The 26,436-nt window shown below is 50.6% G+C and overlaps 1 protein-coding gene across 3 annotated transcripts in view; it reads left to right on the forward strand.

The window, feature by feature from the left end:
• ABR (ABR activator of RhoGEF and GTPase) overlaps positions 1 to 26,436 on the forward strand; it is a 186,263-nt gene that overhangs the window by 30,044 nt on the left and 129,783 nt on the right. Inside the window, exon 1 of one of the 3 annotated variants that reach the window (XM_038548422.1) lies at positions 10,770 to 11,282. The exons of 1 other annotated variant lie outside the window; for it this stretch is intronic. Coding sequence is in view for 1 of the 2 variants with exons in the window: in XM_038548420.1 (XP_038404348.1) it covers positions 16,742 to 16,802 (61 nt within the window). In the remaining variant the exon portion in view is untranslated. Of the gene's footprint in view, positions 1 to 10,769; positions 11,283 to 16,670; positions 16,803 to 26,436 lie in introns of those variants that run through there. One more of the 3 variants, XM_038548420.1, reaches the window with a different exon arrangement.

The following is a 26,436-nucleotide window of genomic DNA, read 5'->3' on the forward strand; positions in this document are numbered from 1 at the left end:
GCCTAGGACAGATGCGCCTGTGCTTTCTCACTCCCCCTCTACTCCAGGGACTTCCCCAGTGGATCTGACACCAAGGCCAGGAAACGGAAACTCTTTGATCTATTTGTTTGTTTTAAAGCTTGAATAAAAGATTGGAGCTAGCTCCTCCTGCTTCAGCCAGCCTCCTGACTTGTGCGCCGCTTGGGGCTGTTTGGTTGCAGCGCGGCGGGACCCACACAAATGCCACATCCCATGGCAGGTCCCTTCCCACCGCAGCAGGGTGAGCTTGGGCCTCCCTTCACCCCGCAGGGTGCTGAGGGGTAGGCAGATCCCGAAGGGTTTGGGCATCTGCCTTCCTGCGCGAGTCAGAGAAAAAGAGGCCCCAGGCCCTGAGTACATTTGCATCGCAACAACTGCGTAAACCTCAGAAACCGAGGCCGCCTCCCCCACCGAAGAGGGGGGGTGGTCGAGCAGCGGGCCGCCCCGCGACTTGTGATTTGATATTGGATTAATCATGGGAGCAGCCTGCGAGGTTTAGCCCCGGTGCTCCATTTCACATTTAAACGCTGAAGGGCCCTGTCCTGTGACTAAGAGCCTGCGGTCCCGCCCCCATCCTGCCCTGAGGCCCCGCCCCCCAGCTGTCCAGAAGCCCCACTGGGGTCAGAAGCCCCACGCAAGGGGGGCCTCCCCAGGATCCGCTATGCACACAGACTAATGGAGGAACTAGTAGGGGTCAAGGAAGAGCTGAATTTACCATTCTGTAGGCGCCTGGAGCCTCCTCCTTTAAGTAAGAGGGCCATTTGTCTTCAAACCAACTGTTTCCAGCCCCAGTGTTTCAAACCCTAAACCTAGCAGGCTTTCATCAAGGGTCTGTGGATTAGGAATAGATGATTATGAATCATCTTCCCTTTCCTAGCAGGCTCATCAAATTTCATGCAACATTTACCAAGGGCTAATATGTGAGACATGAAAAGGGTGTTACACACTCTAATGGGCATATCATAGCAGGAGGTCCTTCAGAAGAGGGTTGGGAAGTTGGGCTCTTTGTCCACAGAGGAAATGCCCTTAAATATGGCCTCATCATTTGTGTGTGTGTGTATGTGTGTATATATATTGGTGTATACTGATTTCTAAGAATTTTTTTTTCTTAGTCCAACATTCTGATCTAGTGTTTACTCTGGATAATACAAGGTTTACAATTTATTTAAAAAAGATTTTATTTATTTATCCACGAGAGACACAGAGAGATGCAGAGAGAGGCAGACACAAGCAGAGGGAGAAGCAGGCTCCATGCAGGAAGCCCGACACGGGACTGGATTCCGGGTCTCCAGGATCATGCCCTGGGCTGTAGGTGGCACTAAATCGCTGAGCCACCTGGGATGCCCAAGGTTTGCAATTTTTTGAAAAGACTTTATTTATTTGAGAAAGAGTGAGCAGGAGAGAGAGCATATGAGCAAGGGTAGAGGGAGAGGGAGAAGGAGACTCCCCTGCTGAGCAGGGAACCGATGAGGCTCTTGATCCCAGGACCCCCGGGATCATGACCTGAGCAGAAGGCAGCACTTAACTAACCAACTGGGCCACCCAGGCGCCCTGCAAAGTTTACAATTTTAACATAAAATTACACTTATATCTTATTTACTTTGAACACACTTAGATACTTCATTCAGACCAACTTCCCTTTTGCCCAAGGAAGGTGCTCTACTTGGTGCCCTGGAGAAAATTCTGTTTGTCAAGAAATTCTATACTGAACTGAATTTTTCAGCTTCCACTGTTTTGGAAGTCTTTAAAGGATCTTTACCAATCTAGAAGCTCCTGGCTCTCTCAAATCTGACAGCCCTGACTTTAAGGCGAAGGGATTATATTTTTCTAGATGGATCTTCCTTTTCTTGCTCTAGCAGCTGTTGAATAGCAAAGTATGGAGGGTGCGCACACTTCTAAAGAGGGAATAGGGCTACTTTGACTCTTTACAAAATGCTAATGAGTTAACTCTGCAATAAAGATGAGACATCTACAAAGGACATAGGGTGTGGTTTGGCTTAGAAACCTCAGCACATCTCACAGTATCTCTTCACTAGGTTTCTGTAAGTTGGGTGGGGGTGGGAGGCTGTTTCACTTTTTGCCTTGTTTTGGCCCTCTGGAGAGCAGTGGGTGTAGTGTGTGTAGTGTGTGTGTGCATGTGCATGCAAAGCTCAAGCAGCATAACAGTGATAGCTAATGATGCTGAGTATGTAGACGGAGCAGGCACCCAGCCGGGTGTCTTACATCTGTTATCCCATTTCAGCTGTCTCAGATACCATCATTATCCTCATTTTACAATGAAAGAAATTGAAGCCTAGAAAGATTGAATTAAGGACACCAGGTCTTAAACCCAAGTCTGTTCTGTCTCTGGAACCCACATCCTGACCATTAAACTGCATCCGGACCAGCAGTGGCCCAGAAACTGGCCCCATGAAGCTATGGCTGATGTGAGTGGCTTTGGGTGATGCTGCTGCATGCAGGGGACGGAAGCTTTGAGCAGCAGTGCCCAGGGGAATTAGTAGGTGTCCCCTTCCTCCCCCTGCACCGGGGATGAGAAGATGGGCTAACCCAGCCCAGAGAAGAGCCACTCTTGTGCTGATGGTTCTGCTTTTGTAAAGTAATTATCTGTTTCTGCCTTGGCCGGCAGGCCTACAAACTCCTGAACAAGGAAATAGGAACCTTTTACCAAGACTGGCCCAAGCCATGGCATTCTCCTCTAAAGTATCAAATTATGCTTTATCAGCAGCCATTCCCAGCAGATAAAGTATCCTCCTGGGAAGCATGCCTCAGCCCCATTGAGTGTACAAGGGAACTCCCCTGGGCACTGCGTCATCTTATCAGCTGTGGGGGCCAGGATTGCTGCCTTCCAGGGAGTGTCATTGATTTTATATTGGCAGTGTGTGTGTGTGTGGGACGCTTATAAAGTCAGAAATGCTTATGAACCCTATGGCCACTTGGAAGGTTTATTGAAAGTAGAAGGGCTATCTCTTCCCATTCCTTCTCCCAGAGCTTGCAAATCAGTATACCTAGAATGTGTTGAAGGTATGAGGAAATACTGATGTTTCAGACTCTTGGTCTACTGGTCCCAGTGTGCTATGCAGACATGGGCATTTCCTGCCTGTGGCACATTGTGAAAAAGTTTGGTAAGCACATCTCTCTCCTGTTCTCCTGAGATTGCAATAGCAAACCCAACCCTCCAACTTACTTTGTCCCTATCATAGGTTGGGGTTTGGGTGGTGAATTCAAACTGAACTTTTCTTTAGAGATCTCCCCGCACCACCGCCCTCCCTCCTCCTCCTCAGTTTCCATTGCTAAAGGGCTGATGTTGCTAATATAGCCCTGGCCAATCCCAAGACTTCCTTCTAATCTCAAAACTGTGGTCCATCCCCAAGGAAGGAAGAGTCCCAAGGCCCGGTCAGTAGCAGTTCTCAGATTCTACTGAGGATACTACAGATGAGGCTTCATCTTCAGTATTTCCTGGGCAGTGCTGACAAGTGGGTGATGTTCCTCCCTCCCACAAGGAAGCAGAGACATCTCCCATGTACTGAGAACAAAATTCGATGATGAATTAGAGTTTCCTCCTGGGGGCTCATCTTCGTGTTTGGGCCCAAGGTGGCGCAGAGCAAAGTGAGGTTATAGTTCATCTAGGTAAAACTTCTGGACCCAGGAGAGAATAAAAGCTGGACTGGCCATGGCTCAGTGGCTGAGAAATGCCTGAGCATAGTCTAGAGAGCTGTTGATGATAACTACGCAAAGACCCCCTACTGTATGCATACCAAAGTAGACTGGAAAATGCTAATGCACATTTTACTCTTTTATTGTCTAAAAAATGTGTTTATGGCTTTATTACTGTTAGAACAGGAAACAAAAACCTGAATAAACTCACTAAACAGCTTAGAGGCCCCTGGGTGGCACAGTCAGTTAAAGCTTCCCTCCGAGTCTTAGTTTCAGCTCAGGTGTGATCTCAGGGTTGTCAACTCCACTCAGTGTGGAGTGCCGTTGAATTTCTCTCTCTCCCCCTCTGCCTCTCCCCACTGCTTGCTCTTTCTCTCAAGTAAATCAATCTTAAAAAACAAACAAACAAACAAAAAAAAAACACTAGCTTATATGCAGCACACCTTTTACATTGTCTTTTGGTGACATGTGAGATGCATACAAGTAAGCAAATTACAGAGTGCTAATTGCAGTGTCGCCTCTGAGCCAGCAGCCTGGGTGTTCTCCATAGCAGGACCCTGCCACAGTTCGTTTCCCCATTCTTCCCTGCCTCCTACAGACCTAGAGAGAACTGGTTTGCCAAAGTGTCTGTGACCCTGACCGCTCCTGAGCAAAGCTTCGCACCTTCGTCAGCTCCCTGAGAATGAGGGTCTTCATGGGAGATAGAGCACTGACCCTGGAATCAGGCACCTTTGCTTTCAGGATCAGGCAAGCCAGACGGGAAGTCAGCTTCTGTCGGTGTCTCGGGCTGTGTTGTCCTCCACAGAACAGACCTCTTCCTTTTGAAATCAGCAGAAGTGCTGCTGTGGACAGATGCGGCCACATGGACTACTGTTGGCGTTGGTGGTCTTTGTAGGAAGTCAAGGTTCCTTGTAGGCCTGGAAGGAAATGTGGCCTGCTTGCGTGTACAGCTCCATGTGTGGTCTCCCAGAGAGAACAGCAGGAAACCAGGGGCTGTAGGGGCCAGAGCTTCTCTGTGACTGCTTCCTCATCTGTGGTTAGTCGTGGTGGGAGGCAAATTGGATTTCTTTTACAAAAGCGGTCTTTTTTACCTCCAGAAAAAGAAGAAAACAACGGCTTGGCTTTCCTAAGGGCCTCTCCAAAACTAACTTCCAGTGTGGAGGCTCTGGCCAGCGAGGAACAGCAAAGGCTCCTATCTCAGCAGCCTCTAGCAGGACTTTGCTCCAACAGTCAGTAGGCTACATTTGCTCCAAGAACCAGGGATCTGGGGGGCAGAGCAGGCCTGGAGCCAGGTCCATCTGGTGTTAAGGGGAGGTGCCATGTCGTTCCCCACTTGTGTGGAGTGGTTGCTCTTATCTCCCGTTCAGGCTGCCAGGCACAAAACCCATGGACAGGGGCACCTCTGGGGTTTGCTCTCTGGTGAAACTGAAAACCAAGTCATGATCTTATCTGGTGAAACTGAAAACCAAGTCATGATCTTATCATGATCTTATCTTATCTGGGGTTGCACTGGTCTCCTTCTGGTGGTCTCAGGCCCCTGTGAGAGCAGGGAACCACCATCCACAGCCCTGGGGTCCTGGAAAGAGGCCCTTCTGGGTACCCTTCTCCCATTTGCTGGTGACCTGTGGCCACCCTCATGTGATGAGCATGTGGCTTCCTGGAGGAAAGAAACTTGCATAATCAGATAGAAATAGGAACCTGGAAAATAACTCAGTGGGCCATGGAAGGGATTGGGCAATGACTTGTCTAGAAGACTCTGGGCCATGAGGGGGGCGTCAGGGTGAGGAGCCAGGTTTCGTGTGAGTCCTGGCTGAGATCTAAGGAGGTCCCTAGAGTGGGAAACGTCCAAGGGGTCAGGAGGCAGAGGGACAGTGTCTTCCTATCTGCAACCTGCCAGCCTAGAAGCTGAGCACAGTCTCACCCTGGAGGGGTGGCCATGACGGGAATTTGAAATCACTTAGTGTGAGGCTGCTGCAGCTTCAAGTCCTCGGCCATGACCCTCTCTAGCCCAGACCATGAGCTCAGGCCCTCTTTCCTGGTGGCATTGGAATAGGAACGATTCTCTTGAAGTGCTCCTTATAAATACTTAGCTGGGCCTGGTCTGGGGGGATGCCCTTGTGGGAGAGATGCCTCAGAGATGAGGTGGGGCCTGCAGCATTGCAAAGTGCTCCCCCAAGATGGCACTGCAGGGGAACTACAATTCCTCAGAGCCTTTGCCCTTTGAGGTTCTGTGAAAAGGTTTCTCAAAAAGATAGGGTCCTTCCTTAGGAAGGTGAATCTCTCATAGCTCACTATGTGGTACTATCTTCCCCCATGGCCTCTGGCTTTGTTCAAAGTACAAAACATTTTTGAGAAAGTTCTGAGTGTACTGGTTCTCTTATTTGGGGCCAGGGCAGTGCAGACGTAAACATTTGGATGGGGCTGGATGTAGAGCTGACACCTCAGTTTTCTCTACCTCGTTACATTTGTCATTTCATGATACATGCAGTAAATCATCACATTGTATGCCTTAAACTCACACTGTGCTGTCAGTTACACCTCAATAAGCCTGGAAAGAAGAAAGGGTGAAAGTGATGTGCTTAACACAGTGCCTAGAACAACTATCAGTGAAGCTGGAGGCACATTGACTGAAGACTTGCAGTAACTGGGTGCCTTTGCCCACAAACTCACAGGGACAGCATGTAAGTCCAACTTTTGTTGGTGGTGTTGCAGGGAAGAGCTGTCCCTTCTTTCTAAAGACAGGCTTGAGAAAAGCTGTAAATTCTGTTGTGTCCTTGAATTTGTGCTGAGGCCAGACGTTTTATTAGCAAGTGCCTATGTTCTTCCCCAGTTTCCAGAAGAATCTTCTCTTCCAGGCATCCATTCTGGTTTCCCTCTTCACCTCCTATTTCTGCCTAATTACATTTCTGCATAATTGCTTATGCTTTTCCTTCCCTCTGAATGCCCTGTCTCCCTACCCCACCATTTTTGTCAGTGAAATATGAGGTGTCCTGCCAAGGCCTGGAAATGATACTTCCTCCAAGAAGTGTTTAGTTATCAGCTCATTTCTTTTTTTCTTTTTTAAGATTAGTTATTTATTCATGAGAGACACACATAGAGAGAGGCAGAGATAGGCAGAGGGAGAAGCATGCTCCCTGAAGAGAGCCCGATGCGGGACTCAATCCCAGGACCCCAGGATCATGTCCGAGCCAAAGGCAGATGCTTAGCCACTGAGCCATCCAGGTGCCCCTAATCAGCTCATTTCGAAGTGGTGACCCCTCCATCCCCTCTCTAATGTTCTGTCCACACCATCCTCTGGACCCACCAGACACTGCCTTGCCTCTTGGGGACTTCTAGACATGTCTCAAATCTACTATCACAAGCCTGACAAAGGAACCCAGCCTTATATAGAGCTCAGGGAATATTCAGTGGGCTAATGAATAGCTTTTCTAGCCTCGAAACCTCTGGGGCCTCCTGAAATATTGGGGAACTGAGGGGTGGGAAAGAAGAAAGTTTTTCCCCTCCCTTATCAGCTATTTCCTAGTCATCTATCTCTCAAGGAATCATAGACTGGACAATTTTGATCCCTGCATATCAAGGTAAGGAAACCAAGGTCCAGAGAGTAAAAGCAAGTTAGTGGCAGAGTCAGGGCTTAGACTCATGATGTGCTCAGTTTACTGCTCTTTCCCTTCTGTTGGGGAGGTAGTAGACATAAATTTTAGGGCAGTCAGGGATTACTTTGATAATTCAATGATTTCATACATGCAGAGTCCTGAGATCAGCCCTGGCCCAGTAAGCACAATATAAGTGTTTGTTACCATCACCTTTATTATCATTCCTCTGCCCATCATTGACAACTACTATCTCCTCCCCTCAGATCCCATCATTTCAGGGGAGAGAAGAACCCTGGGAATATTAACTATGCCAGAATACCCTTCCTAGGCAGCAGGTGAGAAGCTGGTGGGTAGCTTTAGAGGACTAACCATCTGGTTTATTGACTCTAGGTGCCTAGGGTGATTTCTGGACTATAGACCCAGGTCCCAGCAAATCAGACCTTGACTAAAAATTGGGTGTTTTGTCTCTTTCTTTTGGTGAAAGGAAAATGAAAAGGAATCTTCTTCCTTTTTTGCAGGTACCCAGCAGACTGGGTGAGTCTGGCACAGTACCTCCATTGTTCTCTGGCCGGCCCAGGAGCCCCATAGCTCAGTGCAAGCAGCAGCCACAGAGAGTCTACAAGCCCTGTCTGCCTGCCCTTGTGAGGCAACCTGAAGACCCTCTTGAGCAAGGTCTTCAGGAAGACAGGGTACCCAGAATCAGTTCCCATATACTTCTCCCATCATTGAGCTGAAAGGAAGATTTCCCATCTGTCTGTTTGAAGGGGCACCAAAGTCATCACTGGAACCCAGTGGGTGACAGCTTCAGCTTACAGCCCCTGGGACTGGGGAGTTCAGCATTGCTGCAGGCCAGCAGCATCTTATTTCTCAGACTCCCAACTTCTGTCCCCTGCCAGACAATGGGAGGAGGGACTGGACAGGTGCATTCTCAGGGACTGCTTTTTCCCACAGGAGGCCTACAATTTGCCCCCTTCCTCTAAAAACAAATGTAATTGCAAATTTGGGACGGGTCCAGGAGAAGGACTCTGAGAATTGAGACCAAAGTTCCCTTGGTGGGCTGAACCATTTCTTGGTTTCTATTTCATTTCCATGTTGGAGTCTGATTGGGCAAAAAAGAGTGCAGCATTGAATGCTGGCTGCTTAGTGAGGGAGCCCTGTGCATTGGGGAGTTTTTAGCTGGGATTTTGTGTGAACAGTTAGGAATTAATTAGAGCAGCAATCCTCTTGCCCCAAATCTGATTCTAGGATCCTGTTTTTTGTTTTTGTTTTTTTGTTTTTTTCTGAGTCTTTCCAGAGAGCATGACCCCTCTTGTCATGATATCCCAGCTGATCTAGACAGTTTTGGGTTTTTTTTTTCAGCTGGTGGACTTAGGCTGGCTGAAGTGTCTGTACTCCCTCATTCAAGGGTCTTTGTGACCAGGAACATATTTAGCCATCCATTCATTCATTTACTGAAACCACTATTTCAAGGTGCTGGGGTTATAGTGGTGAACAAGAGAGATGGCGGTTTGAATCCTCTTGGAGGGTTCCATTTAGCAGGAGACACAGGCATTGAGTGGTTTACAAAAGCACTGAGTAATCTGAAATGCAGGCCTTCCTGGGGAAAGCTTCCTAGCAGAAGTGACATTCAAGTTAAGATGGGAGGGAAGATGAAGAGATATCCAGGCATTTTAGCTAGAAATATCGTCCTATCCAAAAGTTTGGAAAAAGCAAGAGAGCTAGGGGACTGTGCCAGACAAAGCTGAAAGGAAGTAAGGAGCCAGGCCACAGGTCCTTGTGTGCCACCAAGAGGATGTGGGTCTTTATTCTGACAGCAATGGGAAGTGCTCTAGTTGCTGAGGGATGCTGGGAAGGTTTTTCCTCCAACTGTATCATCGTGTGATGATGTCAGCCTCCGGAGTCTGGGACTGCTCAAACCAACTCAGGTTGAGACTCAGGTCAAATGTGACCACTGCGCTGCTTTCTTTAGCCACCACGGCCAGAATTTTATTCCTTTCCACTCTCCCTTCATTAGAATACATGTCACATGTGTTGATTTCCTAAGTCAGCTGCTGGTACCAGACTGTTCCTGAGACAGAAGTGATTAGCCCAGGACAGAGTGCAGTGAACTTGGGGAAGGGGAAATAAGGAGTCACAAGGTTTCATGACTAGAACTTGAAAGTGCCTTTTGTAAAAGATGGGTGTCCTGGGACGGTTTGGGGAGAGAAAGCCAGTGGTAGATTGAATCATTCATGTGGGAAGGATGGCGGGGTGGTCCCTTGGTCTTCTGTGATTCTGGTCAGACACCATCTGCTGTTCCTAAGGGTCTGTTCTAGGCCACCCACCCTGCTGCTGCCCAAGGGTCATGAATGAGTACAGGTGTACCTAGCTTCTGGGTAGGGGCACCCTTTGTGAAGGTGGCCTAGGCCAGACCACTTCCTCTCTCCACCTCTAAGATTATAAAGGTGAAATTTTGGGAGGACATCAGAGGCAAAATGATGGGGAAAAGAACAGGAGGTGTGGGTATCCCTGGGTGGCTTAGCAGTTTAGCGCCTGCTTTCAGCCCAGGGTGTGATCCTAAAGTCCTGGGATCGAGTCCCACATCGGGCTCCCTGCATGGAGCCTGACTCTCCCTCTGCCTGTCTCTGCCTCTTCTCTCTCTGTGTCTCTCATGAATAAATAAATAAAAATCTTAAAAAAAAAAAAAAAACAGGAGGTGTGAACTTCCACATGTGCCCCTAACCAAGTAGTGTTCTCAGCACTGTTGACACCTGGGGACAGACATTCTTTGGGAGAGTTCTGCATTTTGCAGGACACTTTAACATCTCTGGCTTTAAAATGTTCCTATAAATTAAATTAATTAAATTAAACGAAATGCTCCTACATATTTGCAAATACTTCCTGTGGGGGAGTACCAACTGCCCTTCCCTCACTGAGAGACACTGTTACATGTTTATAGGCACCGGATATGCATAGCTGTGCTTTAGGTCCTGAAGGAGGCAAGCTTGGAAACTGGAAAAAAAAAGCCCATTGGAGAATATCTTAGAGAAGATTTTGTTCAGTGGGGTGGCTGGTTATTCTTCCCAGATTCCTGCTCTCTCCTGACCCCACACGGAGTTCCTCCTGCCTTCCCTAGCCTCTTTACTCACAATGGTCACCTGCAGTTCTGTGCAGAATCTAGTGGGCAAAGCTGAGATTTTTTTTTTTAAGATTTATTTATTTATTTATTCATGAGAGAGGCAGAGACACAGGCAGAGGGAGAAGTAGGCTCCCCGCAGGGAGCCCGATGTGGGACTCAATCCTGGATCTTGGGATCAAGCCTTGAGGCAAAGGCAGATGCTCAACCACCCAGGCATCCCAAAAGCTGAGGCTTTCCAGGCCTCTTGGCTGAACTGTGGCAGGACCACCTCTAGTGGCTGATGTGCTGCTCTGTTGGGCCACCAGATGGCACTCGGGAGCTCCCCCCCCCCCCCCCCCAATCCGCCGCAGGACTGCTGGTGGCTGGAAGTGTCTGCAGAGGGAACTTGCCTTAAAGAGGCCTGGCCCTTAAACAGATATGGCTGCACACCGCAAACTTGCACGGTAACCCCAAAACAAGCTTCTACTGCTGACAAGCACCACTGTTTAGGCTCTGATGCTCCTTTGTCCTTGCCTTCCCGAATGTTGAGCCGCCACCTCTTGGAGCCAATCTCCTTGACAGCCTATCCTCAGCCCCTGCGGCCATTCCTGGGTCTGACAGGGACGGGGGCCAGGTCTGGCTGGTAGCGTCACAGCTCCTGGCAGAGCAGCACAGGGCTGGGGTGCATCTGCAGAACACTGGCTGAAAGAACAAGACGCATGGCCAGTTTCAGGGGAATGGCAGCCACAGGAGAGCAGAGGGCCAGCCTGTGAGCTCTGACCCCAGGTGGGCATGCCTCTGCTGCATTCTGGATCTGATAAGGTTGGAACCACTGAACTTGGTCTCTGTGTTTTTGGGACTCAGAGAATCCTTCAATCTCTTCTGCTGGACTCTTTCCAAATGCTGACGAGGATGCTGTGGTGAGTAAATCAGGCAGGGGGCTCCACCGCTATTGTTGAGCCCTCTGATCCACTCTGTAGGAAACCTCTCACAATGACCCCTGGCAGGGGGAGGGGGTATGTGTGTGCAATCTGAGCCAAGTTGAGTGAGGGCCACTTTAGGGGCTTGGCACGAAGATCCTCCTGAAATTGTATTTACCTAGTATAATCTAGGGCAGCTAGTCTGTCCAGGAAGCTGAACTCACTGTGGCCAGTGGGGGGGAGCTAGGCTTCCCCCACATTGGAAATGTGTGGGTATGTGTAGGGAGCTTCATGGCTACAGTGAGTTGGATGTCACTGTGCCTTCTCCTGGCCATGGTGCTGAGGGAGGCAGCAAGGGGCGTGAATGCAGTTCTCTGGTTTACATCTTGCCAGGGCTGCAGATATTTATGACTCAAGCTGACACAAAACTTTGGTAGAGAAATAAATAATTGGGGAGGGCTTTGAGTTAATCTGTGCTATCTGTAGATCTCACTGTCTCTGGAAAAGCAAGGAGGCTGGGACAAGACAGGTCGGAAGAGGACCAAGGATAGAACTATCAGGCCAAGACTTCTCCTTGAGATGTGACCCAGCAGAGGCCTAGGGAATTTCTAGGCCCAAGGGGTGAAGGTGCATCTCAGAACAGTAAATACTATTTTCCCGTACCGGTAAAGAAAACAAAGCAAGAATCCAGAAACAGAATACAGTCGTCTGCCTGAGCTACCTGCGTATGCTACAGATTTGAAAACTGAGCTGGGAAAGGCTTGAGATAGGCCCAAGGATAGAAGCAGTAGAGTTCAGTGGGGACTGGAATTCCAGAAACTGTCACAGAATTGATTGCATCCAGCTTGTGTCCATAGTCATCTGCCCTGTTGTGGTAGATGTGGTGTTGAGTACCAGTTCTCATTTTGCTTAACCATTGATGGGCTTGGGGATGGGGTGGGGATGGGGGTGGGGGTGGTTCTGGAATTCCAGTCTTGCCTTCCTCCTATGGCTCCAATGTCTTTCTCCCTGAGTTTAACTTCATTCTATTCATTCATTTGTTCACTCATCGCAGCCCAATTCAGAGATTATACATGTGGACTCTGGATTCAGCATCTTAGTTCATTCTCAAGTGTCACCAGCTGCTAGCTGGCCAATGCTTACCCTGTCTGTTTCTGGGGAATGGAGAGAAGAGCAGTGCCTATCTCGTTGGCTTATTATGAGGGTTAAGTGAGCAGTGTCCCACACTTAAGAAGCACTCTGCAAACGTCAGCCGTCATTCATCTTACTTATTCAGCCTGTGCTGTTGAATGCCAGCCTGCTGGGCTTTGGGCAGAGAGTCTGGTCTGGGGGCACAATGTGGTTATGGCTGTTTTCGAGTCTACCTGAGCCTCATTCATCCATGGGGCTGAGTGCTGTGGATACCCCAGTGAAAAAAAAAGATGCAGTCCCAGCTTTTAAAGAGCAGATCTGGCAGGAAGGGTACAGAGTCTTTTTTTTGAGGGGGGGCTATCATAGTCTGTTTTTTTTTTAATTATTTTTTTCTTTATTTATTTATGATAGTCAGAGAGAGAGAGAGAGAGAGGCAGAGACACAGGCAGAGGGAGAAGCAGGCTCCATGCACCGGGAGACCGACATGGGATTCGATCCCGGGTCTCCAGGATCACGCCCTGGGCCAAAGGCAGGCACCAAACCACTGCGCCACCCAGGAATCCCCTGGTTTTGGTTTTTGTTTCCTAATTTGAATGTGGAGGCCCTCCACCCCTACATGCACATCCAGTCTCTCTGCACACTGGTGCCCCCTGCCAGCCCCAGCATGGGGAGAGGTGAACGGACATCCTTTCCAGGAGCAGTGACCTCCAGGTGATCAAGGAAGCTGGGACTCCCTGGCCTTCCTCTTGTGCACAGTGGAGGTGGGTTGCTCACAGTGAGGATGGAAGAAAAGTGGAGGTACTGAGGTTGTAAGCATAGTTACCGTTTTTCCATCTGAGTAAGTGGCTGTGGAAGCAAGAGTTGGTTGTTGGGAAGGTAGTGAGTGAGTAGCAGACCTGGGAATTAAGGGCAAGCCCACTGACCTTCAGGATAGGATATATCTAAAAAAAAAAAAAAAAAGGATAGGCTATATCTCCTTCCCGCTCAGCGTCTCATCGTTGGCCCAGCACTACGGGCAAGGCGACCAACCCTTAAGTCTCCCTTACATTGATGGGTGGTTTGGCAGGAGCAGGTAGTCACCAAGGCTGGTAGGGAGCTGAGGACAGGCTATGTGCACAGGCCAGAGGGAGCACTGGCAAAGGTGGAGAGGGTTTGCTCAAAAGCCTGGACAGGGAATGGTTCTTGTGGGCCTGGAGGATGAAGTGGGTTGGGTGCTGATTCAGTGCCTTGGGGGTTCGCAGGCAGATCTGCACTTAGCTGAATCAGGGCACTCTGTCCACAGGAAAGCCCCTCCCCTGCTCTGACAGACTGGGGTTTGGGCAGAGCACTTAACCTTTGGCAGAATACAGATGAGAATGATTCTTTAACTCCTTCCTTCCTAGAATGTATTGGGTCCCCCCCCAAACTCCTCCCTATGCTCAGTGCCAGGAATCTGGAGGCTTCTGTTCCAGTCTCAAATCGCTCTGGTGTTCAAAGGCCCACACACTTGTCTCTAAGCCAAGACTAGAATCAGGCTGTGTGGTGTTACCACCTACTGGATGCTACTAGAAATGGCATCAAGGGCATCTTGAAGTAACTGCCCTTTCCTGGGACGTGTGCATGGAGATGGGTGTGTGGAGATGGAGGAGGGCTGGGAGGGTTAACTCAGTGCCTCCGTTTTCTCATCTAGAAAACACAGGGAGCTGAAGATGGCAATGAGGTTCGCAGTGAGATGATCTTATAAGCAAAGCACTGGGGTCCTAGGCAGGTGCACCACAGACATTCTCCATTAATTACTACAAGTGTCCCTCCTTACTGCCTCCAAGACTCCTCTCTCTCCCTGTACCCTGTATAGTGTTCTGGAGTGGGAGATCCAGGACAGGATTGGACAGAATGTAGGGAAAAAAGCAAACTGTGGCAATGTTAAGGAGAGCAACTGTAACGTTTTAGCTTGGAAATGCTGAAAATAGCATGTTCAAGCCTTTGTAGATAAAAATGTAAAATGTATGCAAATGTATGTGTCTCACGCAGAGAAACATACATCTGTGGCCTCCTGACAGCACCCGGATGTGGCCATCAGAAAAATCCCTGCAGCATACAGAGGGGGCCCAGGCTGCCTTGGTGGTGGAGGTAGATATTGGGTAGGGGGCAGTTCTGCTGCCTCCCTGGTCCACATTCCCCTTTACCTTTCTTCTGGGTTCCGTGCCTTCTGAGAGTTCCATGTGGGAAGAAGAGAGGCTCTTGGGCCCATCTCCACTCCTCCACTCTCACCATCCTCCCTCTGGTTCCTCTGAGAGCCCATTTGCTTCCTCTCCCATCCTGGCTCTATTTCTGGAGCATCTCATTGGAGATGCACACCCCCCTCTCTGCCAAGCTCCAGGTGCCTGCTTGGTCCTCCCAGTCTTGTGTGCAAGTCAGGGCTGGTGGGAGGGTGACAGCTGAGCAGGGAGGGGCCACAAGAGCCAGAGCCAGAGTCTGAGCCAGGAGAGTTGGGGTGGGGGAGAGCTGAGTGGATTTGGGGAGGGCCCAGTGTTACCTGCAGTTAAAAAACACCCACCATAGCCACCTGTAGAGGCTTTCTGCTCATTTACCTTGCACCTCCCAAGGGCTTGCCTGACCTGGTATGGGTTGGAGGCCTCCACCCAAGCAGCAGCAAGGGGTTGGGTGCAGGCTTCCTTTCAGCATTGTGGGTGAGGAGGGTCTGCAAGAAGAACTAAATTTGCAGTTATTTGGAAGGATGAGGAGCATAGCCCCCATGTGGGTGGGTCCCAGTGGAGCTGAGTCCCTTGAAGTTTTCTGCTTCCCTTCTCTTGGTTTCAAGAGAGGAGCTTCAGTGCCCCTTGCCCTCTTCCTCCCTCCCCCACAGCCTGTAGCCTGACTCCCCTCCCTCTCAGGTCCTTCAGAGTCCTTGGCCATAGGAGGCCTACAGGACCGAATCTGCAGCAAAGTTGCCTTGGCTTCCCTAGAACCAGCACCCAGGAGATGGGCATAAAGCCCCCCCTTCACTGTTCTTGGGAGGTCTTACCAGAAACTTTCTTTCTTTTTAAGATTTTATTTATTTATTCAGGAGACACAGAGAGGCTGAGATCATAGGTAGAGGGAGAAGCAGGCTCCCTCCAGGGAGCTGGATGTGGGACTCGATCCCGGCACCCTGACATCACGCCCTGAGCAGAAGGCAGATGCTCAACCACTGAACCACCCAGGCGTCCCAGCAATTTTATTTCTAAAGGTTTTGTTTTCAGAGGCGTCTTGACCCCAGACTTCCCTGAACTTGTATGTGATCATGCCTACAAGGTATGCCTCCTGGGCTGCGACTGTAGATCCCCAAACAAGTCTCTTGGGGAACCCAGTGGAGACCCCGGAGTGTGTCCTGTCTCCCGTTTTTCCTTCACTGCCCCTCCTGGACCCCCCCAGCCCCCTGCCTCTCTCCAGCCTCCGCCTTCGGGTGTGTAGGGCAGAAGCGCCCGGCTTTTAGGTCAAGGGTGTTTAAACAGATGAGGTTGTTAAGGTTTGGAAGGAAAGAGTGGCCCAGCGGCCAAGGCTTTCCTCGGGCGGGCAGGACCTTAACCCCGTCAGCGCCGCCCCCCAGGCTTGCCTAGGGGAGGGGCCTGACGGCTGCACCGGCCCCAGAAACTGCGCTTAGAGATCCTGGGGCGGCAGGTGATGTCACCCCTGCGGGGCCCGTAGGGCTCCCCGCGGCACTTAGTCTGCGGGTTGCCAGAATTCGGCCGAGCCCAGCGAGGGGAGGAAGAGGAGCCTGCGCCTGCGCCTGCGCCGCGGCCGGGAGCCCCCCGCGGGACCACCACTCCGCCACCGGCCAGAGCCCGTCTCGCCCCGGCGTCCGGAGGGACCGGGGCTGCCCCCCACTCCCGCGAGGGTCTGGCGGCGCGCGGCGGGGGGAGGGGGCGCGAGGCTCGCGCGGATTGGTGGCGGCCCCGCCCCCGCCCCCGCCCCCGCCCCCGCCCCCGGCCCCGGCCCCGGCCGCCGCGCAGCCCCGGGAAGTTGCTAGTCTGCGGGCGGGCTGCGGGGCCGCGGCTCCGGGATCCGCAGCGGGGCCGGCCGGGGCCGCAGCAGCCGGAAGGGCTCCCAGGGGCGCCCGCCTGCCCTCGCCCGCCCTCCCGCACCCGCGCCGCAGCCCCGGCTCGCTCCTCCCAGCTACCTGTTTGCCTGCCTCCCCTCGCCTCCGGCCCGCGCCCGGCAACTCCGGCCTCCCGGGCTGACCGCCCCTCCCGGCGCCCCGCCGGCCCGCGGCCCGAGCCCTCCCTCCTTTGTTGTGCGATGAGGCTCGGGTTTCCGATCTGACGGAGCCGCCGCCGCCGCCGCCGCCGCCGCCGCGCGGAGCCGCGGGCATGGAGCCGCTCAGCCACCGGGGCCTGCCGCGTCTCTCCTGGATCGACACCCTCTACAGCAGTACGTGCGCGCTCGGGCCCGGGAGGCCGGGCGGGAGGGGGCCGCGGCGCCCCGACGGCCCCGGGGCGCGACCTGCGGGGCTGCGGGCGGAGGGCGCGGGACGTGGGGGACACACGGGGGGTCCCCCCCGCTCTGCCGCAGACCGGGTCCCCGGAGCGGACTTCCAGCGGGCGGGGGGCCGCGGGCCCGACGGGGCGGGAGAGCTGTGTCCCCCCGTTCCCACCTGTTGTGTAACCGAGCACTCCCCAGCCCTCAGGAAGCAGAGCCCTAGTAGGGTGCTCCCTGCGCTTCCCGACTGACTGCTCTGTCCACGCTGGAGCAGAAAGGCCATTTTGGCCAAGTCCTTGGCCCCCGAGTTTGTCGCCTCAGGGACATCCTGGGGCCATTGTGTGTTTTAGGGTGGAGGTGGGGTCGGGTGGGAGGGACCGTAGGCGCAGATCTCCGCGGGGGCCATTTGGATTGAAGGAGCTGGAAACCTCCGGCTCAGCAGTCTTTCCTGCCAGCCTCATCACCACCCCCACCCTCACCACCCCCCAAAAAAGAAGAAAAAAGAAAACAACAACAACAACAACAACAACAAAAAAAATCCCTCGGCTTCTCCACCCCCTCGCTCCCAAATCTGCCTCAATCATGTGATTGCTCTTGCACTGCCGCTGGGGATGTGTAACTGATCACTCACTCGTACATTCCAGGGGCTCCTTCCAGGCGGCAAGCACCCCCACCATACACCCTTCCTCTCTTAGGTGACTCTGGCCCTGCACTTCTCTCCACCTCTCCCTTGAAACACCTTCCCCAAAGCTTTCAGGGGAGTAGGAAGAGGGTCCTGGCCCCTGAAGGAGCTAGTAAGTGGATTTTGCCCTCTGAGCACTTTGGTGGGACCCTCCCACTCTCTTGCTATGTCTCCTAGCCCAGAGTCCTGGGGCAGGGGGTAAGGGTTGGGGAGGCAGGTGGTGCCAAGTTCAGTTTCTGGACACTGCATGCCATGGGACAAGGACATTTTTAAGGGTTAAGCTGGCTCAGATTCCTTGGTGACAGTTATATCGGGGAGGACAGGAATGAACAAGGATAGTGCTTTGAACCCCAAGGTCTTGCCCTGGAGGCTCCTCAGTGCTCAGCATCCAGCCTCTGACCTCTATATCCCCTTGGGTGCCTCTCATTCCCCATACCTGCTTCTCTTCCCTCTTCTCCCTCCTCCTCCACTTCTATTCCTTTTCCTCCCCCCCCCCCCCACCCCCAGCTCCCCTTATGATGGTTCATTCCGCTTTGGTTTTTCAACATCAAAGGGGCAAAGCCGGATCCCCTGGGTATCAGTCTTGCACCGAGCCCAGCCACTCCATCTGCTCCTTCTCCCACAGACGCCAGCAACGTTGGGTGAAGGTCAGGGCCCATGGCTGTATGGAGTGTGTGTGCACACATGTGTCTGCGTGAATAGAGGCATACATCTGTTCAGAGCCCTGCTGCAGATCAGCCCCTGACCTGAAGGAAGGATTAGTGACCTCTTAGCCGCGCTCTTGCAAATAACAGTAATAACAATGCCTCATATTCACATGCTACTTATGTTCCTGAATATTTTCTGGCTCCTTGCAAAATCCAGTAGTGGTTTCCGTATTTCTCAAAACATAGAATCCCATGGAAATCTCTGTCTAGGTTTCTCTCTGTTGCCCTGACGAAGACTCCCCAACGTAATTCTTTCCAAGTTTTCCTATCTCTCCCTCACCCCCACCTCTTGGAGTAGGGAAGTAAAATTGTCTGAGGTCTCCTTGAAAATTTCTGCCCAGAGGAAGATGGGACCTGAAAAGAGAAATTAGACTGAGACCTTCTTTGGGAGTACCTGTTAACCAACCCTGAGTGAAGCAAGCTAGCATCTGAGCTGTCTTGTCTGCTGCTGCTGCTGCTGCCCTGGCCCCTGGGCTTCTAGGAGCCTGGATGGGGGGGTGGGAGAGGCGCTGACTTGGCAGCAATGTGAGGAGTCCTTGCCTCCCTCCTTCCTCAGAATGGCTTATTTGAGAGCCATAGAATGAGGCTTCCTGGGGAGGTGCTGTGCAGTCATGTTTGGGCTGTTAGCCATGAAGTTTCCTCTTGACAAGAGCCTAAATTAAAACAAATACCCGGGCTGTCATTTGCCTGGCAGCCTGGTTTCGTGGCTCCCAGAGGAAGTTCCTCTGGCTCTCAGCTGTTTGCTTACAAGGCTTACTGGGGTGGCAAGTCCCCACAAAAGCTAAGTCCAGCAGGAGTAGTAAAGTGGATGCCTCCAGGGCACAGGGTGGCCCACATATGTCTTAGATATGGGAATGAGCCAGTGATAGAGGCCCTTCCTAAGTGCCGCTCCTGGTAGCAGTGATAATAGCATATCCTAAGGATCCAGTATATGCCAGGCATGATGCTGGGCTGTCTCCATCCATCCTCTCCAGACCACACGACTATGCAAGATACGTAGTCTTATTTCCATTTGGCAGGAAGAGAGATGTGGTAAGCTCAAATCCTTATCCAGAGTCACGTAACTGGTAAGTGACAAAGCTAGAATTCAGTTCATACCCTAGGTTGGTAAGGAAGACTCTGAGTGTCACCTAGATATGTCTGAGCTTCCTCAAGGCTTTGGAATGTCATGGAATGGGGAGCATCTGTCTCTTTGGTCCTCTGTGTTCTTGAAATGGTCCAGCAGGATAAGTGGCCTCAATGATTCTGAGCCCAACCTGTCCATGGGTCTCTTGTAGGAACTTGGGGCTGGTCCTGGAGCTAAGGCAGGGGTGGTTGAGGCTCTGAACTCACTGAGCTTGGTGATTTTCTACTCTTAGGGTGCCAGACTGCCAGCCAGCCCCTCCTCTGACTGACTTCTTGCCTTTGGAGTTGTCAGCTCATTCCTTCTGGCTTCAGCATCTATGCCAGGAGGAGTGTGTGTATTTTCATTGCAAGCTGATGGTCATTTGATAATGGGTAGGCAGCAGACCCCCCTTTTCCTCCTGTGGTAGAAGTACTGAAGGGCTACTGTGATGGCGATTTGTCTGACCCAAGGAGATGGGTTGACTCCCAGCTACCAGTTAATATAGGACTGATTGGAGCAGGGTCTTTGCTTCTGATAAGCTGGAGTGGCAGATGAGGCTTCCAGCCATCCTACTTCTTGTCTCTCTACCACTCATTTTCCTACGTTCATGTAATAAATCAGCTTTGCCCTTCAGTGCCTTGCCTTGACCCTCTCCCCAGAGCTGGTATGATTCTTTCCATAAAGGGCTATGTTCTTCATTTTATCTTCCCCGTGTCTTTGTCTCATCACCTTCTCCACTAAACACCACTTTCTCTTGGTTCTCTTCTATACCATGGGGTTAGGTTAGATTATATTAAGCTCTGTGGAATAGCAAAATGGGAGGTGCTCTGAGCCTGTCCCTCTGAGTGGATACCACCCTCCACACATATCTGAACTGAGAAATGTATGTACCCCAGGCAGGCAATAATTTGGTACTTCTTCAAATGTAAAGTCTTTCTTCTTTTACTCCAGGAAACATTTCCAAGGGATATTTCAGTTGCTCGTGATATTTACATGTCCCTTATAGACTCAGTACCCTCTCCAAGAGCCAAGAAAGCATTTGGGGCTGTAGGGATACAAACCCATCTCCAGATCATCATGAACCAGCCTCAGTTTCCCATCTTATTCCTATATTGGCCACACCAAGGGCCAGGCAGACTGTGGGTCTGATCAGAGCAGCTGTCTCACCCAGGCCGCATCAGACCACCCCAGATGTGCTGGTAGACACCTGCACCTGCAGATTGATGCTTTCTTATCCTCTGAAAAGCCCCAGCATTCATTCCTTTTTTTAACACCAGCCAATTATTGTCATGGCTGCTGGAGTCTCAGGTGGGGCTGATGGGAGAAGAAGTCATCTACTCAGAGAAAATTTTTGTTATTGTGATTGTTGCTGTTGTTCTTTAGGAAACAGAAGAGATGACAGGAACATTTGTGAAGAATTAGCTAAGTGGGTAGAAGACAGAGGAATAGTGAGAAAACCCATCCTGCCTCACTCTTGCAGGTGGGATGGAAGACTTGGGCTGTTCCCTGAGGTGTGGTCTGATTCCTGGGTACCCTGTGCATACCCCTCTGTAATGCCAGGCCATGACGTCTCTTGTAGATCCCATATGGATTAATTAATGTTTATAAGGTGTTTTGAAGGTGAGGAGCGCTACGGGACTGCTGCTCAGCTGTCCAGCTCATCATGGTCCTCATCACAAACGGGGGTCCGTGAAAGGTTTGCTGATGCGTAGAAAGGGCCGTAAAGGCGGTGAGGGTGCTGGCTGGTGCAGAGTGCTGGACGTGGTCCTTAGGTGGTGCCTTGGCCAGCTCCTCATTCCTAATAAGCCTTCAGTAATTTTTGGTAGCATAAGAGGGAAAAGAAAACTGGGTTCTTGGCTCCTTTAACTCCTTACTCCACCAGAAATCCCAGGAACCCATTCATTGGCCCATTCACAAGTTTCCAGCTGTGTGGATTTGGTAATTGTAGCATTTGTAGTGGAGTCGGAGACCCCCCAAGGGAGTCCCACGCGCTGCTAGGGCTTGTGATTGTGCAATTGGAAGACTTTACTGCCAGGGTTGGTGCTGCAGCTGTTTGGCTCAGCTTGAGCCCCGTAGGGGCAAACCAGGAACTAGGCAGCTTCACAGTTGGCCTCACAGTCAACTCCACGTCCTTCCTTCTTTGCTTCTGCCAGGCCCCTGGCTGTGATAGGTGGAGGCAATCCATGGAGCTCCAGTACCCATCACATTCTACCTACACGCTCTTAGCACTTTCCGCTGAGCACCAGTAGGAAGAGGCCTGGAGCTCACCTGTCTTGAGAGCAGGATAGAAGAGGTGGATTTTGATTTGTGGCCTGAGTCTGCCTTAGTTTGCATTTCTTTGGACAAGAAAGGCTCAGTTGGAGCCATGGATACTCCTGACTGGCAGTAGGAGTGTCCCACTTGTTCCTGCAGCTTGAAGGGAACCTGTCCAGACCCTGTAAATGGGAAGGAAGAAATCAGGGCAATAGGCAGACTATAGAAATGTCCCCATATGGGGATTGGGAATAGATGCCCAGTCCAACCCCCTGCCCAAGGCATTTGGCAAAGAGCTTTTCGAGGTGGAGCCAACTGGAACCATGACTGAATGGATGAGGAATAGATGTTTTCTATCTTCTCTTCTGCCCTTTCTTCCCTGGCACACACCAGAATGAAAAATGAATGTGGGTTTAGTAGCCATGTAGAAACTACCAGGGTCAGTGTGGTCTTCAGGAGATGGGGCAGGTGGGGTGGGCTCTGTGATGGCCTAATTTGTCAAGTGCCATTTTTCTCTTTTCTCCACCCTTACTTCTGAAGCCTGCATGTCCCTCCTTCTAGACCGTAGGCAGACATGAGGATGTGGTCAGGCATTTTGCATAAGGTGAGCAAGGTCTCCAGAAAGGGATGAGTGCCTAGAAGGCCTTGAGTGGGCCAGTGGTGCTGGAGCTCAGAGTCCTTGTCACTCTGGGCAACATGGCCTTTTGCCTCACTGATGTGTCGGCAGAGCCAGTGCTGCCTAGAAAAGCCCCATATTGGCTGGGGATCTGTGGGTTTACTTGGGGCTGTTCGGAAAGGATGTGTCCATAATTGCCTTCATGGGATTGAAGGGCTGATCCTATTAATACTCGGGCTAACCCCTTCCTCCTGGGCATTGCCTCCTGGCCAGCAGCAAGGGTTTAATGAACCAAGATTATGGAGACCAAAGATTTTTGTGTAATTTTTTTTTAAGATTTTATTTATTTATTCATGAGAGAGAGGGCGGGGGGGCGGGGCAGAGACACAGGCAGAGGGAGAAGCAGGCTCCATGCAGGGAGCCGAACATGGGACTCGATCCCAGGTCTCCAGGATCACACCCTGGGCCGAAGGCGGTGCTAAACCACTGAGCTACCCAGGCTGCCCAGATTTTGTGTAATTAAGCCCAGTTCTTTATCTTTTCTCCACAGCAACAATTTATTTCCTCATTTGTGGTTGCCTTGTTCAGCTGCAAATTACCCTGGGCCTAAAGAGCGGAGGGGCTGTCTTTGTGAATGAGTTTCTCCTTTGAAGGTGAAATTTTAGGTGAAAAACCCTTTTCTGGGAATTCTGGAGTCAGAGTGGCAGTGCGTTCCATATGATGGCACACCTTGGAGTTGCACGATGGGAACCTCTTTGGGAAATGTGTCTGGGTGCCTCAAAGGTACATAAAAACCTCACCCTTGGGTCTCTCACTGGGCCCAGTAAAAAGAAAGCTTGTCAGTCCTGCTGGGTTTGTAGAAATTAGTTTTTCCATTTGGTTTGGGAAGAATGGACATGACCTATAACCAGCCCTACTATGTGCCAGATGCTGTGCTGTGCTATACACTTTCCTTATGTTATCCTAACACCCCAACAAAGTACCTGTTACCAGCCCCCTGTTTTATAGAGATGAGAGAACAGGGAAGTTAGGTTATTGGCAAAGGTCTCCAGTTTGAACTGGATCAGATTTCAGATTGCTCGGACTCTCTGTGTAGCTTCCAACAGCAATAATGGTTATAGCCAATCCTGTTGAGTACCTACAACGTGTCAACACTGTCCTGGGCACCTACCCTGTTTTATCACCAATCCCCATTAGGCCCTACTTTGTGAGGCAGGAGTTATTATCTCTACTTTATAGAAAGGAAAGAAACAAGCCCAGGGAAGTTAAGTAATTAATTCAAGTTTCTAGAGCTAGAGCACAAGCCAGGCTTTGAACATGAGGTTGGCTGGATTCGAAACTTGCTTTCTCCTACACCCTTTGCCTCTCATAGCCGGGTCAGTGAAGGCCCCTTGGCAGCTGGGGGTTCATGGACGTTGATTGATCTGTTCACCTCTCTAGCTAAAATGACAACTGTAAAAACTGTCTTGGCTCCCCCATGGTGTTCAAGGAGCTCTTGGCCTACAGGTGGCCTGTAGGTGCCTACTAACTGGACTACCTCTTCCTAAGGAGTGATCCCAAGGAGATCTCCCCATAGGCACTTGGAGAGTGAGATTACCTTCTCCCTGGGATTATTGGCCAGAAACACTGATGATTAACAACAACAAAACAAGTTTTAAGGGAAAGAGAGAAAATAGGCTTTGGGGGGTAGAAATGAGGTACAGCTAGTGCCCAGTTTCTAGAGCAGAGGAAGGCGAGAGGCAAGGAGATGGGGACTGGAGGAGGGGACTTGGCACAGCCAAGGCGTGCTGGTCTCACTCCTCGGCCTTTTAAAATTCACCTCCACAGTTTCCAGAGGAGAATAAAGGGCCCTCAGCCCTAAATCAGGCCACTGCACACCAAGGTCCTTTGCCCAGGGCCAGTTGTGCTGCAGTTCCAGGTTCTGCTTTTGAACTCGCGCAGGCACAGCATGCTAATGATGGGGTGGTTCCATACAGCCCCTCCAGCCCCTCTCCCCATCCCCCCAAGGGCCCCAGAGCCCAGAGCCCCCTGCCAAGGGGTCAGTCTGCTGGGGCTGGGTATGGCCTGTACCCTACGTTGTTCACCTTACCAGACCCCTCTTTCAGGATCGTTGCAGAAAGGGTTTGTGTGTGCTAAGTGTTCTGGATGTGATAAAACAGAGGATTGCCTTCCCTGAGCTGAGAACCAAAGCCTGAAGGTGTAAGTGGGGAGGAGAGAGGGGCATTCCACAACTCCATTCTCTTCCCTGCCTGAAAATTCACTGGCAGCGTACTTCCCTCATTGAGTCTGCAGGCATTTTTAGGAATTCCTGTTGAGTTGGGTGTAGGGACCCATGACCTGACCCTCCCATGCTACTGCCCTCCCTGTGGTTCCAGGATGCAGTCAGACCAGGGGTTCGGCCTTGACCAGGTCTAGCCTCTAGGTGCCACCCTGTGGTGCTCTCTATCCCACCCCCCTCCCTGCACCCCTCATCCTTACCCCCAGCTGTCTCCTGTTCTTCTTGCCCTTCCCCCCCAGCCTTTCAAGGGAAGAGACACCACTAAGGGAAGACAGCTGAAATGGGGCTGCCCGAGCCAAAGAATTGAGAGGGCTGGGAGAGCATGTCCTGGTGATGGGGATCCTGTCCCTCCAAAAAGGACATGGCTCCACTCTAGTGCTTCTCCACAATTCTTTTTGTGCAGGTTGAAATGATGCCTCATTGCAAAGTGCCCAAATCCTCCTTCACCTGAGCAGGGCTGGGGAGTGCCCGTTTCATGACCTGCTGCAGTAGCTACTACTGTCAGCTCTGTGTCATGAGACAGGAGCCAGAGGGCTAAGGTGGGGACCTCCAGTGTATACCATTAAGGGCCTGCTCACAGGTGGCCTGGTCAAAGGAGTTAGCTCCTCACCATTGAAATTAACTTAGCAGTGGCTGGGAGATTAAGCTAGATGCTAACTCTTGCTAACTCTTACAACCTAAACATAATACGTATATTTTATGTTATAAACCAGTAGATACACAAAGTAAAACAAAAGTTTCATTGGACTGTACTTAACTTTTCTATAATATTTGCAATGTACTTAAATTTTTATACTCTTCTATTCCATGCCATTTCATTGCATTCAAAGCAAACCCAGAAAGTGCTGGTCATGACCCGCTACATTGATTTCATGACCTACAGTATGAAAACAGCAGACAAGATTATCTCAAAAGGGCTTTTATAAACTGTAAGGAATAATAATTTACTGAACTATAGTCATTTATATACCTGTGTTGTGGTTTTTGCCAGATTCACACAGTTTTATTCCTATGGACTTAATGTTTTTCTTCAATTTGATTCAGTTTAAAATATAACTTACTTAGAAAGGGAACTAGTGGAAAATCTGTACCACTTGGAATAAACCAAAAGTTACCTTACAAATAAATGCACTAAAAATTAAACAGTGTTATTAATTCTAATTATGCACTGTTGCCCTTGGAAGGATCTAGATCTGAACCTCCTGTGTCCTTGTTTAAAGAAAAAGGAATAGAAGATACAGGGATGTTAAAGACATACTGGCATCAAACAGAGTCTTTCTTCTTCACTAACAGGGAGATTGAAAGGAATCAAGATGGGAATAATTTTCTCAACATGTGCCTGAGTGTGCTTTAATGCAGTGTGGCTAGCAAGTAGGTGCTAATCAAAGGGCCCTTCTGTGTTGACATTCTCTACTTCTGTCTACCCAGGACCCCTATTTCCTGTGGTGGGAGAGGAGAGGAGAGGAGAGGAGAGGAGAGGAGAGGAGAGGAGAGAAGATGGTTTTCTCCTAGGGACAAATATACTAGAGCAGAATCTCAAACTCTGCTGTGTATTTGAATCGCCTGGGGATCTTGTTAAGATGCAAATTCTCATCTGCATCTTAACAGATCTGAGGCCCAAGGTTCTGCATTCTAGCAAGCTCCCAAGTAATGCCAGTGCTACTGAACAGTCTGGGGATCACAGTTTGGGTAGCATAACTCCAGGGTCCTTTATTCCCATCCCTAGGAGGATGACTACAGACCAGGAACCAAGTCAGACTGTAACTGGATTCTAGACAGGTGAAGAGCCACCCATGACACATACCTCTTTTGAGCTCACTTTTCAATAAAAGCAAAAAGAACGAAGCGGTTGATTGGATATCTAGTGGGTACCAGATGTGGGCTAGTGTTCTCACATTCATGATCTCATTTAATCCTCACAGTAAACCTGTGAAAGGTTGTTACC

This window comes from Canis lupus, chromosome 9, assembly GCF_011100685.1.
Source record: "Canis lupus familiaris isolate Mischka breed German Shepherd chromosome 9, alternate assembly UU_Cfam_GSD_1.0, whole genome shotgun sequence".
Lineage (NCBI taxonomy): Eukaryota > Metazoa > Chordata > Mammalia > Carnivora > Canidae > Canis > Canis lupus.